Genomic DNA, 15,000 nt, shown 5'->3' on the forward strand with positions numbered 1-15,000 from the left:
CATAACACCCCTCCGTCGAAAGCGTCCACGGTGGTAGATGAATACTTATGTCAATTTATATAAAATCTAGTATTAATAGTTATTGTTGTTAACTTTACCTTGAATTTATTTCTCACCCTTAGTTTTTATTCACTAACTTATCTTTTATGAATCATGGAATGTGGGCCACGACAAAATTTTGATATAATGAATAAGCCCTCTCTCAACACAATATTATTTTTAGACATAATTGGTATAAAGACAGTAAATGTATTTATCCCCTAAAGACATTACTCACAGTCCCTGACGATCCCTCTTTTGTAAAACACTAATAGCAGACAAACACGCGGTATTTGCATGCATTGGAAGCTTGGACTGGCCTTGAACACCGTCATTTGAAGTGTTTACCTCTAATGAATAGACGTGTGTCCCTAAATACCCTTCCCTATCAACTCGCATCGGTGTCTTTATCCACTCACTTACTCCTGCGTTGCTATTGCTTCATTCATTTGTCGGGGAATGTATTTTGAATGTATTTTACTGACATCATTAGTCTCACTCCCCGGCACATTCCTCCGCTGCGGCCTTGGAAGCGGTGTTTCACGGAGCCCTACCGCAGACACCACTGTCACCATTTGTAACTCACGTCCTCTTAATTTTACTCCCTTCCCCGTCCCCACATCTCTCTCTCTCTCTCTCTCTCTCTCTCTCTCTCTCTCTCTCTCTCTCTCTCTCTCTCTCTCTCTCTCTCTCTCTCTCTCTCTCTCTCTCTCTCTCTCTCTCTCTCTCTCTCTCTCTCTCTCTCTCTCTCTCTCTCTCTCTCTCTCTCTCTCTCTCTCTCTCTCTCTCTCTCTCTCTCTCTCTCTCTCTCTCTCTCTCTCTCTCTCTCTCTCTCTCTCTCTCTCTCTCTCTCTCTCTCTCTCTCTCTCTCTCTCTCTCTCTCTCTCTCTCTCTTCATTTACCTCCATTTTCCTCCTCTTAGTTTTCTTTGTGCATCTCTTATTTTCATTATTTTATCTCTCTGTTACTGTTTCTTGAATTCATTTTATAATATCGTCTCTCCTCATTCTTGTGCCTTATTTTTTCCTCTCCTCCTTTGATATTTAGTATTGCTCAGTGAATCATTCTGTCTGTCTGTCTGTCTGTTAGTGATACTATGTTTGTTTTGTCTTTCCTCCTATCGCTTTTCTGTATGTATCTTTTAACATGTGTCCGTCTCTCTGTCAATGTCTGCCTGTCTAAGAATGACTCTCTGCTAATGTTTGTCTGTCCCTTTGTCTCTGTCTGTCTGTCTGCCTCTCTGTCTGTCTGTTTGTCTCTCTGTATCTGTCTCTCTGTATCTGTCTGTCTGTCTGTCTGTCTGTCTGTCTGTCTGTCTGTCTCTCTCTCTCTCTCTCTCTCTCTCTCTCTCTCTCTCTCTCTCTCTCTCTCTCTCTCTCTCTCTCTTTCATCACAAGGTTAATTTCCCTTCCACTCTTTCTTCACTTCTCTTGAGTTTTCCTTCTCTGCCTCCTTTTATCCTCCACCAGTAATCACGAGAACCGACCTGACTTCCACTTATTGCGTCTGTCTGCTTACCTGATTGCCCATTTTTATCTGGTAGTTCTTTTGTCTTTCTGCTTACGTGTGTGTGTGTGTGTGTGTGTGTGTGTGTGTGTGTGTGTGTGTGTGTGTGTGTGTGTGTGTGTCTGGGGATTATAGTATCAGTGGTGTGCTGTGTCGACATACATTCTCTCTCTCTCTCTCTCTCTCTCTCTCTCTCTCTCTCTAGCAGTAGTAATTGCAATAGTAGTGGCGAGTCTCCATTTTGCATATTTCACCAGAGTTCAACGTGCAAATAACTGAATACGACTATGCAACGTAGCAAGATACCGGGAAAGGATGCATGACTCAATGACTGGCGCGGGGAATGGCTGCATGTGAGCTTAGGGTTGAAGGGAGGGAAGTGCTGCTTTGCTCCTGCTTCTTTATTACTGGTGACTGTTTCTTTGAGAGAGTAAAAAAAATGTCGTCGTATTGTCCTTTGGTTAGTCTTAAGAAATGATTAGTACTTAGAATGGTAAATAAATGAAAGAACTAAGTGATCAGGTTGTTAGTGCCGGTCAATAAAATGGTTTAAAAAGATTAGGTTAGTTAATGGCTGCAGATAAGTTGATTTATTAGTTAGGTTTGTTCCATACGTTTACTGCTACGTTCATGTCTACCGACTTCTTGCTGTTTCTTTTCCTTTATTTTGTTCCTAAGTTATTTTCATTGTTTTGACGAGAAATTGATATTTAATTTAGGCTAATTTACGTTCATTTTTTAGTGTGTGTGTGTGTGTGTGTGTGTGTGTGTGTGTGTGTGTGTGTGTGTGTGTGTGTGTGTGTGTGTGTGTGTGTGTGTGTGTGTGTGTGTGTGTGTGTGTGTGTGTTTTTTTTTTTTTTTCATTTTGGTTCTCTTTAATTCGTTGCGTCGCTTTACCGTGTGACCTTGAGATGTGGCTAAAGGTTTTCTCACTTACTCGTTTCTTTCCATTTATTTACGTCTTCTCTCCTTTTTTTTTTTTTTTTCTTAGCTGCGATATATCATTTTCTCTTTGACCTTTAGAAGATACACAAACTCAATTTCGCTTCATCCTCGTTTCCATTTTTCATTTTGATTTTTCTGCGAGGTATGGTACAATTTTTCCCCAGTCTCTTTCCTCACTCAGTTTCATGGCTTGCAGATTTTCACCTCAGGCTTTCTCCACTCGCCCACATCTATAATCACGATCACACCTAGTGCGCAATTTTCTCTCCTCCCTTCTCTTCTTGTTGTTTGTGTCAGCCCATTTTGTCCTATAAGAGCCCTTCAACAAAGCTTTCACCCTTAAAGACTTTGTTCACATCCGGAGAAAGAATTGTTGTCCCTCACATACCAACGCAGAGTCTCTCGCCTCCTCCAGCACACAGGCATAGCTACAGACACACACACACACACACTCTTACATATATCTCTCTTTTCATCATCCGGTAATGAGTCTATTGGTCCCAAGAGTCTGCTCGTTAGCCTTTTGCGTGAATCCGATTAAACACACAGTGCGCGGTCAACTACCTATCCGCTCATCCAGAGAGGCGCGGTAATGAGTTCAGGACTCATCGGTAGAAGTCAAATAACCTACCACACTTAATTATATAGTGATTATAGCTCTTTTTAGTCTCATATACTGTGATCTGCCATATATTTATCTATTGTCAAATTTAGTGAGGAATGTTCGGTGAAACTGTGGAAATGAATGTTGTATGTTACCTGACTGCAATTCTACCAAGATGTGTATAAAATAACGCAAAACATTCAATTCACGCGTAGTTCGTACTTTTCTAAAGAGTTGATCTTATCCAAACGTGAAAAAAGGTAGATACAAGAGGTAACAGTTACATCATACCCAAGAGAGAAGGAGCTTAATTTTTACACCATACATCCTTTAAAATTAGTACCGTATGTCTTTACTCAACATCATCCTTTCATTCATCTCCAATTAAGTGTTCAACACCAGGAGTCAGCCATACCCAAGAGAGAACTAGCTTAACTTACACAACATATCCTTTGACTTCCTTTACTGACATCACTCTCATCTATCACCCATTAGGTGAGAACCCAGAGGACAAGCCACACAAGAGGTCGAGCATCAGGATGGGAATGAAACTCTTCCAGTTGGCCCCTGAGAGCGAGAACGTCACCCCTTACGCCACTTTCTCCAAGCCTCTGCGCCTCGCCGACGGACAGGTGGAGTTAGAGGCGACTCTGGACAAGGCGGTGTACGACAGGGGCGAGGACGTGGGCGTGAGTGTGTCCATCGCCAACCACTCGTCTAGGAACGTGAGGAAGATCAAGGTGAGTGTGAAAGCTGAGAGTAAGCATGGCGTGAGAGGCAGGTACAGAGAGGGGATCAAAGTGGAAAGAAAGCAGGGAAGTGGAAAATGGAGAAATTCAATAGACGGAAAATGGAAGTCCTTGAAGATGAGGATAGCGAGCTAGGGTTAGGGAAGGTCCGGGGGAAGAAAGTGGGAGAGAGAGAAAGAGAAAGAGGGAGAGAGAGAGAGAGAGAGGTAGGGATGCGATGCTGAAGTCGTAATCATATTTTGCTTAAGACCACTGCTCTTTTCTGTAATTTGACATTTGTTTTTACTCTTTAGTTGTGATATATTTATGTAGAAGAAAGTGTGTGTGTGTGTGTGTGTGTGTGTGTGTGTGTGTGTGTGTGTGTGTGTGTGTAATTCACCACTGTTGTCTGCTGGTCATCCAACCAGTCTTCCCCATTACGGAGCAAGCTCAGAGCTTATAGACCGATCTTCGGGTAGGAAAGTGTGTGTGTGTGTGTGTGAGTGTGTGTGTGATGATACTGAGACAAGATACAACATACATGTTATGCACACGCCTGCAGGTCGTCAGGACTCTGAAAATAATAATAATGCTAGCTGGAATGACAAGAATAACAGTAATAATTTGTATTTTGTAAAGCTTTTTCTAACTAGTGTGTGTGTGTGTGTGTGTGTGTGTGTGTGTGTGTGTGTGTGTGTGTGGGTTGGTGGGTATGTGTGTGAGTGTATGTTTGTGACATCATTATATTTTCAGAGAACAGGCAAAAGTGCAAAAAAAAAAAAAAAAGAAAAGAAAAGAAATGAAATACGAAGTGTCCGGAAATTTAAGTTTAGTATAAGTTGGTCTAAGTTGAGAAAATTGCGTTCTAAAGTATATGGTGTAGAAAACACGGATGCAAATGTTTCATAGTGCAAATAATGATGAGAAGAGAGAGAGAGAGAGAGAGAGAGAGAGAGAGAGAGAGAGATTAGAGCCAAGGTTCCAAAATATTAATATAATATTCATAATGTGTGAGCACTAGAATGAATAATCCTATGATATACTTTCTCTCTCTCTCTCTCTCTCTCTCTCTCTCTCTCTCTCTCTCTCTCTCTCTCTCTCTCTCTCTCTCTCTCTCTCTCTCTCTCTCTCTCTCTCTCTCTCTCTCTCTCTCTCTCTCTCTCTCTCTCTCTCTCTCTCTCTCTCTCTCTCTCTCTCTCAATCCCAGTTCCCTTATTCCCTGCCCTGTCCTACATTGAGAGTCTATTAGTGTAACGTCCCTCGGGTCCTTCCTACCACCCTCTCCTCAGACTCTAAGTCCCTCTACGAACATTTTTCCATCCTCCTTCTTCTTGAAAAGTCTCGGCTGTTCTCTTGACATACACATAGAATATTATGTTCTTGTTGGTAAGGAAGCAGTATTTTTTTTTGTCCTTTTTTTTCTTTTCTGGAGTATTTTTCTTTTCTTCTCTTTTTTTTGTATTTCAGTTTCGTTCTCGTTCCTTTTTATTTGTGGAAGATTCCGCACATTTTTTTTATCTCTTCTGTTGGAATTTATTTTCGTTTTCATTTTTAGGTTTTTCTTTCTTTTTCTTCCTTAGAATTATTTTCCTTTTTTTCCTTCTCTCCTCAGGAAATGTTTGACTGGTCACTTTGGCAGTGGATGACCATACGTTTGGTTTTGTTAGTCTTCAATATGTTTTTGAATTTGTATTTTTTTGTTATCTTTTTCTTTTCTTTATCTCAACCATTTGTTTATTTGTGTAACCAAAGTATATAAAAGCTTTCAAAAGATTCATATGGATCAGTTTCCATGTTTCATTTGTTTATTTATATCTAATCTATTATTTTTTTATTTATATATCTATTTATCTTACGCATTAAGCAGACTGAGCAAATGCATAAAAAACATTGAAGAAAAACCTCTCAGATTGTCATTCTTAAAAAAATATGTGGATTTTGTCAAATTTCGCAGATGTCTCGAATCTCGATACCCTGTTCGTATAGTTGGTTGGTCTCATTGCCTACTAACCAATAAGGAAATGAATAATTGCATGGAAATATATGATCAGCTTGGATTAACCTTTGCACCTTCATTATGAAAAATGTTGAGCCCAGATTATCCTTTTCACTCTTGATACGAGACCTGCTGACGAGAGGCCGATGTGGTGGTAACAGTTATTCCTTTGTTGCCACTCCTGTCTGTAAGGTTGTGGTGGTGGTGATAGACAACGCCAATTCAAAACGACCATTGAAGAAATATCGATTAGATTTCTCGAATGTTGAAATGATTTAAGTTTGAAAAATGTAAAGCGATGATAATTCAAAGCTTTTTTTTTTTATTGTCAGTTTGATACGCTAATTGGATAAGTATTGATTAGATATGTTTAATGTTTTCATGTATTGGCCTTCAATGTCAAATCTAAAAGCAGCAATGTTTCTGTGCTACACGTGTGTTGCTGATCCGCGTCCATGTGCATTTTTTAGTAAGTGTTGTTCAAATATACTTAATGTTTTCATATATATATAGCTTTGATGGAAATGTAAAAGCGACTGATTCTCTGTATTCAGTATCCCATGTTACATTTTTCTGCTCTAAGAGGTTCACGTGTCGCACTAAAGTTCAGTCTGGTGTGGAGGATGAGTCAGGCTCATGACCTTAACTGGGATAAAGGACAGACAGAAACACGGATTATTCGTTTCCACTACCGAGTGGGGGAACACTTACCCTGCCGCACGAGACCAAGCGGGCGCGCTCGCGCACACACACACACACACACACACACACACACACACACACACACACACACACACACACACACACACACACACAATAAAAGACAAGGTTTGGTCCCCTGCTCAGTTAAGAATGTAGCTGCGGGAATCTCGATGATCATTCGCTTCATGCACATATATTGCCTCGTAATATTTTTGCTTCTCTGTCCTGAGCAACACAAACGCTTCCGAAAGGATGAGAGCCACTGAAAGGCCACGGAAAATATATATTGCAATAACGACATCGAGCCACGCGCCCTTAACGCCACGTGCAGTCCTTTCTCCAGTCTCGACACAAAGAGACCTGTATTTTTTCACGTCTTTTCTCCTTTTAAGACTCTTTCTAGGGGCCACAGGATTGTCATATTTATACCATTGATGATTGAAAAATCTTTGTTGAAAGTCCTTTGAAGTTCGTAATTTTTACTACGGTATGAAACAACTATCAGTAAAAGTTCTGTTAGATTTTCTAATACTGATGATGCAGAAAACTTTTTAAACTAACATTGCACCTACGAAAACTCTACTGAAAACATTGGTAACTTTCTCTAGACCCCACACGAAGATGCAAAAACTATCACCAGATTTTTATAAAAATGCACCTTAGAATAGCTTAACAACGTCTAGAAATTAAAGGTAAAGTTTTCATCATATTTCTTCCTATTCATGTTTCATAATCCTTGTCAAACTATCATTATAATCATGAAAACCTCCAATAACTTCCGTTAGAGCCTGTTAGAAGTTGTCAAGAAATAAGACGTTTGAACATACTGACCATAACCCTTTTAATACTGGGACGCATTTTTACCATGAGTTTGGGTATGATTTGACGATTTTATTTACATGGGGAAGGGTCTATGGAGGTTAGAAGATGATTGACCAGAATCTTCACTATTTTAATACCCCACATAATTTTCTGAAGCTGTATAAAATCACCAGATAGTAAACAGAATGATTATGAAAGTTCGTCATGGTACTGAAGGGGTTAACAGTGAAGACAAGCTGCCAGCAGTCTTGTGTTGCAGTGTTGGGAGCCAGACGCTGTAGAAACAAATAGTAATGAACACGTTAACACCAAGGGTTGCTGAATTGAGAACACGGTGATAGTGTTGGCCACTGGTAGCACCTGCAGAGTATCTATTGTTGTTGTGGTGGGGATGGTGGTGGTGATAGTGGTGGTGATGAGATTTGGAGGCGTGGTACGTAGTGGTGGTGATGAAAGAATGGTGGTAGTAGTGGTGAGATTGCGAGGGATGGTGGTGGTAGTGGTGGTGGGGATTGGTGGATGGTGGTAGTGGTGGTGGGGATTGGGGCAGGCAGATGGTTGTGGCGGTGCTGATAGTTGTTGTTATTGCTACTGCTGTTATTGTACTACATCTAATACTTATACAACTAGTACTATTTATTATTACATTTATTGTTGTTATAAGCAGATACACCAAAGGAGTATTCAATATCCCTAATTAATTCAGATTAAAAAAAGCACTGTATGAGTGTACGGGTATATCATTCAAAGTTATATTAGCACTAGTCTGATTAGTGAACGAGTATTGGATAACATTGTCATGACATATAATAGTTTCCATTCATAGGTTAAATCATTGTATAATCAAGTCATTGTTATACAGTTTAATGATGTTTTAATCTGATGAAAATCTACAACATGCTCTCCTACGCAAACCTCCGTTCGTTCTATTAACCTCTCTAATCCTAGTTTGACATATAGCAATAGAATATTATTGCATAATTTTAATAAACAAATTATAATATCTAGAAAAATGCTTTACTTTCTCTGTCACTAATTCTACTGTTAGTGGTCTTTCAAATTTATACCGTACACTTAAAATGCGCGATCTATCTTTATTAAGTATGAGAGAGAGAGAGAGAGAGAGAGAGAGAGAGAGAGAGAGAGAGAGAGAGAGAGGGGTGTATGACATTCAATATGGATTTCTTGGCAGGAATAGAAGTATGCAATGCTTCATACCAAAAAGATGTTGTCAGGAGGCTGTCTGTCCTTCTCACTGTTTGTGTCTATCTGCCTATGTTCTGTCTATATATCTGTGTGTCTGTCTTGTCTGTTTATCTTATCTTATTGTTGCTTCGTATATAATATCATTTTGCGCGCTCTCTCTCTCTCTCTCTCTCTCTCTCTCTCTCTCTCTCTCTCTCTCTCTCTCTCTCTCTCTCTCTCTCTCTCTCTCTCTCTCTCTCTCTCTCTCTCACATAAGCAGCAGTCTTTGGATCTGTCTAGAATGAGAGTTGGGAATCCTGCAAACTCAATCCAATTTTCGTCCTCTTGAGCATCCAGGGCCAGAATGTTGAGCCTTAAGTTGGAAACCGTCCCAGTGTCATAGAGAGAATACGGCACGAGGGAATTTCTTAATGCATTTCTTACTTTATCCCTTGGCTGTGTGTCTATTTGCGTCGCTTTTTCTTTACTTGGTTACGCTGGTAACAAAACATTGTCAGGGGGAGAAATGTAATATGTTCGTCTTTTTTCTTTCCTGTGGTGTAGTGTTGGATAATGTTTTATTCTTTTCTTTCTTCTTTCGTTATTTTTCCTACTTTCATCTCTGTTTTATTCTTTCTTCCTCTCCTTTTCTTTCTTTCTTTCTTCATGTCTCATGTATATTTTATCAGTTCTTCATTCATTCCATCTTTGAAAATTTTGTTTTTTCCCTCATTCTTTATTTTCTTCGTTCTTTCCTTCATTGTTTCTTTTCTTACTTTTCATCTCTATTTTTCATCTTTATTCCTTTCTTTATTACCCTGTTTTTCATCTCATTTTCCATAATTTAATTTCACTGTTCATCTCACACACACACACACACACACACACACACACACACACACACACACACACACACACACACACACACACACACACACACACACACACACACACACACACACACACACACACACACACACACACACACACACACACACACACACACACACACACACACACACACACACACACACACACACACACACACACACACACACACACACACACACACACACACACACACACACACACACACACACACACACACACACACATCCCCCCTAAAAAAGAAGGATCGTTTACAGATACTCGAGGCGACATTTAGTCAACACAGTTTGCTAGAAATTACTTTATTCAATATGAGAAGGAAACTATACTGAGTTGCCGGATGGATGTAGAAGGAATGTATAGAAGATTTGTCAGGGAGATCCATATTTTGTTATTGATATAAAAAAATTTCCGAGATGAAAGGCAAGCGTCAATGGACTGGAAAAGAGCCGATATAGTGCTGCCGAAGACTACAAAGGATACCAGCTGAATGCCAAGCTTGTGTCCCTGACTAGCGTAGTTTAAATGAAGTCTTCAGAAAAAAAATCATTGTGTTTTGCTAAAAGGGGGTATAAGATTTCTCGAGTAAAGAAAGATAAGTTATTTACGAGTGTTAACTGAATGTGCCTCGTTGGATGGTGGATATTGTGTAAGAGATAGAGATGAAAGAACAAGCGACGTAATTTTTTCTATTCTAAATCGAGTTGTGAAGAGAGTTAGTGGAGTTAGTAACTTCGTGAGGGATGTATGGGACGTCACTAGCGTAGACGAGAACTATCCTGATGGGGTGGCGATTGGTTACAGGTTTGAAAATAACGTTCTTGTGTGTTTGTGTTCGAGAGTGAGAAGTGTGTTGTTGCACGGCGGAGGTTACCTCTGATTAGGATTTGAATGTCACTTACACTCCAGACGGATGTAACAACGGTATTTATATGACGATTTCCGGCAAGTCCTTTATATGTTTCAGTCTTACCTGAAGACGTTTTTCAGTGCTGATGGAGAGATTGTATAAATAAAGCCATTGAATTATAAAAAGGCTTTGATACATATCCTCATGTCTAAAGTATTTCAGTGTTCGTATTGACTTGCCTTGTCAAGCATAAAAACCCCTACAAGGGGAAGAGGAATGAGGAAAAGAAATGGAATTGAATACTAATACAAGACCGTCAATTATATGTTTTAATAAGAAGGTTCATGAGGGATCTAGAATATTGATGGAGTGGGATTTGCCTCAAAGATTACATTATTCATCATAACGATCACGACTGGAATATCTGGACCTTGTTTGGTTATACTCGCTGAAGGAGACGTGAATGTAATGAGAAAAATAGAAAGGAAATAGAAACGGCAAACTATAATTAAAGAAAAATGATGAAATGTATTAGAGTAATTTAGTTAAGTTACAAATATTAAGGGAATAAGGGAATGAAAATTAATAATGTGTATGTTAAGTATATGTGAAATGGACTTGAACGTGTGGACAATTAGGACTTGGTGAAAGGTAACTGAAGAATGGAAGATCTAGATTATCAATAATAATATCTGAATGCCTATGAGTGAGAAAGTAACTGTAGCCATCTAGTCGTGCCATCTGACCTCGGCGGAAATATTAACTCTATTATGCGTGTAAATAGACACATATTCAGAAACATAAAAATTTGTGAACTAGTTTAATAGCGACAACATTAAGTAGAGGTAAAGGTCAATAAGAACAATGGTAATTCATGATCTCAGGTTAGATGGATAAAATAATTATCATGCGAATTACTAAAATTTAAAAGAATTTATTAGAAGCTTAGTAATGTAGAGAAGATTTACAGGTACATCAATTACCACAGGCAATCCATGAAGACAAAGGCAGAATATTACCCATCAGTGTACAAACTAAGAGTGGAAATAGATTACAGGAACAAAACATGATCTTAAAAGAAAAAAAGACAGAAGACTAGCAAGTAGATCCATCAACACAAGCAATACGTAATAGTAAAAGTAAATAGTGAAGAGCAAACACAAATTAAGAGGCTAAGTGCATGAAAGTATATTATCTAAATTTTCAGCTATGCATTACAAGCTTGTAAATGTATGCAAGTAAATAAAACTACATGGGAATAGGACAAAACGATTTGACCTAGTAATTAATATTGCATAACGCAATTAGTTAAACAAACACACACCAATACACCAACCCACCCACCCGCCAACCCACACACACACACACACAAACAGTCCTACCCGAAGATCGGTCTATGAGCTCTGAGCTCTCTCCGTAATGGGAAAGACTGGCTGGGTGACCAGCAGACGACCAAGGTGAGGTGAATTACACACACACACACACACACACACACACACACACACACACACACACACACACACACACACACACACACACACACACACAGTCTTCCTCTCCCCAACAGGATTAGCAGGGCGTATTCCACACACTCCTTATTGATCAGTCTCGAGCCGCGCTACCTGCCGCTGCCCTACACACACACACACACACACACACACACACACGAAACAAATTTTCTCTCTCTCTCTCTCTCTCTCTCTCTCTCTCTCTCTCTCTCTCTCTCTCTCTCTCATTTTTACTCCTTTTGAGTTTTTCTTACTATTACATTTTTTTCCTTTTTCTCTTTTTTATTAGTTTTTGTTCGTCTATTTTTTTCATCTTTGTATTATTTCATTTTACTCTACTAATTTTCATTTTTATTTTTTGAGTTATTTCTTCTTTTTTCTCAGTTGCAAATGTAATTTTCCTACATTTGTCTCGGTTCCCTTCTCTTCCCTTCTTGATTATCATCTTCAGCGTGTTAAGTTTCTGCTCTGATTATTTTTCTAATTCGCCTATTCTCGCTTGTTAATTTTCTTCTATGTAGTCTTTTAAAATTCTGTTATCTTGTTTTCCTCCTTCTTCTCCTCCTCCTCCTCCTCCTCCTCCTCCTCCTCCTCCTCCTCCTCCTCCTCCTCCTCCTCCGTTTCCATATTTTCCTCATCACTTCTCCATTCTCTTCTCTAAAGTGATTTCACTAGACTTGTTTTGAACAATGATTCTTTCCCTCTGGTTTGTCATGTTTTTCTTCATATTTTTAGTCTTTCTATTCCGTTATTTGCTTCCTTCCCCCTCCTCTCCGTCCTTGTTATTGTGTGTTGCATATCATGTACGTAGTATATATATCGTTATCATGTATTTCCAGTTTAATCTTTCTAACAATTCTCTCTCTCTCTCTCTCTCTCTCTCTCTCTCTCTCTCTCTCTCTCTCTCTCTCTCTCTCTCTCTCTCTCTCTCTCTCTCTCTCTCTCTCTCTGTCTTTCTCCGTCTCCTTTTCAATACAGTCAACCCTCGGCTATCGCGACTTCAGCTATCGAGTTTTATCGCTATCACGCACCCATGAAAAGCTGCTAAAATTTCATTATAGCGACCTCAGATGCCTGCTATCGCGCGCCCAGCTATGACGTCATGGGATATCTGAGCGCTCATTGGCCAAAACTTCTGTACCTCTCCTTCCTTCCTTTCTTCCTTCCTTTTTTTTTTCTCTCTGTTACACAAGAAATTAATTACACAATTTATCATATTTAACATCAGTGCTTATTAATTCATTTTCGTTACCTTCTGCACATCTATTTATTTTGTTTTCCTCTTTCCTCCTTCATTTTCTGTCAAGTATTTTCTCTGAGAAATTTCTACTCCTAATATTTGTTTATTGTGTATTCTTTTCATTTCTACCAGATCTTTAAATATTTTTTTCAGTTTTTTCCCTTTGTTATTTCATCACTAACTTTCTGATATTTCCTTTCATTTTTTTCTTTTCTTACTTCATTCCTTCCTTGTTTCTTTGGTTCCTTTTTTTCCTACTTGTCTCTATCCTTGCTTTCATTCTTACTATGCTTAATTTTGGTCTTTTTGCTACTTCCTTCCTACTACTCTCCTTTCTTTCTTTTTTTACTTTTTCCATATATCCCTCTTCCCTTCCAACCTTCTCTCATCCCTTTCTTCACGTCTCCAGTCTCTTCTTTTATCTTTCCTTTCTTTCTTTTTTGCTTCCTTTCTCCTTTCCATCCTCTCTTACTGTCATTCTGCTCTTTATCCCTTCTTTCCTTTCTTTCTTTCTTTCTTTTTCTCTTCCCTTCCTTTTCCTCATATATGCTTTTGTTTCTCGCGTTTCTTGCCATTTCATGTCTTATTTTGCTGTCTCCTTCCCCTCACTTCCTCTCTGTATTTTTCATCTTGCATGTTGCTCTCTTCTCTTATCCTCTTTGTGGCTATATTCTCTCGCCTTCTTTCTCTCCTTTCTTCTTTTTTTCTTGTCTGATATTTTTTTCCGTGTGTGTGTGTGTGTGTGTGTGTGTGTGTGTGTGTGTGTGTGTGTGTGTGTGTGTGTGTGTGTGTGTGTGTTTTATTTCTTTCTGGCTCTCTTTCTGTCTGTGTTTTTGTCTGTTTTTTTCCTTTCTTTCACTCTTGGCACCCTCCATAATATCTATCAACATATCAAAGGAACTCCAACGTGTAGACCTGACGACTTCTTGCAGTTTCTTTTATTTTCTTATGTGCTCTTATGGATTCTCTTATTCTCTCACAGTTAACTATATTCATTGATTTGATTTCTAATTAATTCACAAAACTCCCACAATATTTATGAAGACACCAATCTTATTCACGTATTCCTATGTATTTTCTTTCTTTGAAGCTTACTCAGTTAATTCATTCTCTCCATTTTCCCTTATTAATTAACACTATTGACACTAACTTTGTCGAAGTATTCTTAACCTTCCGCAATTACTCCAGTCTCCTTCCCCATCAATATCTCGCACAATTTCTTATCATAGCGTGTCACTCTTACTCACCATAATTTGTCCTCCTCGTCAGGTGATGGTGGTGCAGTATGTTGATGTGGCGATGTTCAGTAACGGCAAGTTTAAGAACATCGTGGCCTCTGTGGAGTCGACTGACGGCTGCCCTGTGCCTCCCGGGGCCAGGGTAAGCCGCCAGTTCCACCTGCACCCTGCCCGCGGCGTCATCAAGAACTGGATCGCCCTGGAGGAGTTCTATGATAGGGACAGCATGCTGGCGTCTTCTGTGGCGCGGCCTGACGGGCAAGAGAGGAATGTGTTCGCTATCTACGTCAACTATTATGTGAAGGTTTGTGTTCGGGGGTGATTGTGTGTGTGTGTGTGTGTGTGTGTGTGTGTGTAATTCACTGTTTGATCTGCTGCAGTCTCTGACGAGACAGCCAGACGTTACCCTACGGAACGAGCTCAGAGCTCATTATTTCCGATCTTCGGATAGGCCTGAGACCAGGCACACACCACACACCGGGAGAACAACGTCACAACTCCTCGATTTACATCCCGTACCTACTCACTGCTAGGTGAACAGGGGCTTCACGTGAAAGGAGACACACCCAAATATCTCCACCCGGCCGGGGAATCGAACCCCGGTCCTCTGGCTTGTGTGTGTGTGTGTGTGTGTGTGTGTGTGTGTGTGTGTGTGTGTGTGTGTGTGTGTGTGTGTGTGTGTGTGTGTGTGTGTGTGTGTGTGTGTGTGTGTGTGTGTGTGTGTGTGTGTATGTTTCACTGTTTCACTG

At 39.6% G+C, this 15,000-nt stretch overlaps 1 protein-coding gene across 2 annotated transcripts in view; it reads left to right on the forward strand.

Annotated features, from left to right (window-relative positions):
• Positions 1–15,000, forward strand: part of LOC123515954 (arrestin homolog) — a 161,667-nt gene that overhangs the window by 120,273 nt on the left and 26,394 nt on the right. For both annotated transcript variants that reach the window (XM_045274889.1, XM_045274891.1), the window contains exons 5-6: positions 3,590–3,834; positions 14,283–14,555. In XM_045274889.1, coding sequence (XP_045130824.1) covers positions 3,590–3,834; positions 14,283–14,555 — 518 coding nt within the window. The remainder of the gene's footprint in view (positions 1–3,589; positions 3,835–14,282; positions 14,556–15,000) is intronic.

This window comes from Portunus trituberculatus, chromosome 40 (assembly GCF_017591435.1).
Source record: "Portunus trituberculatus isolate SZX2019 chromosome 40, ASM1759143v1, whole genome shotgun sequence".
Lineage (NCBI taxonomy): Eukaryota > Metazoa > Arthropoda > Malacostraca > Decapoda > Portunidae > Portunus > Portunus trituberculatus.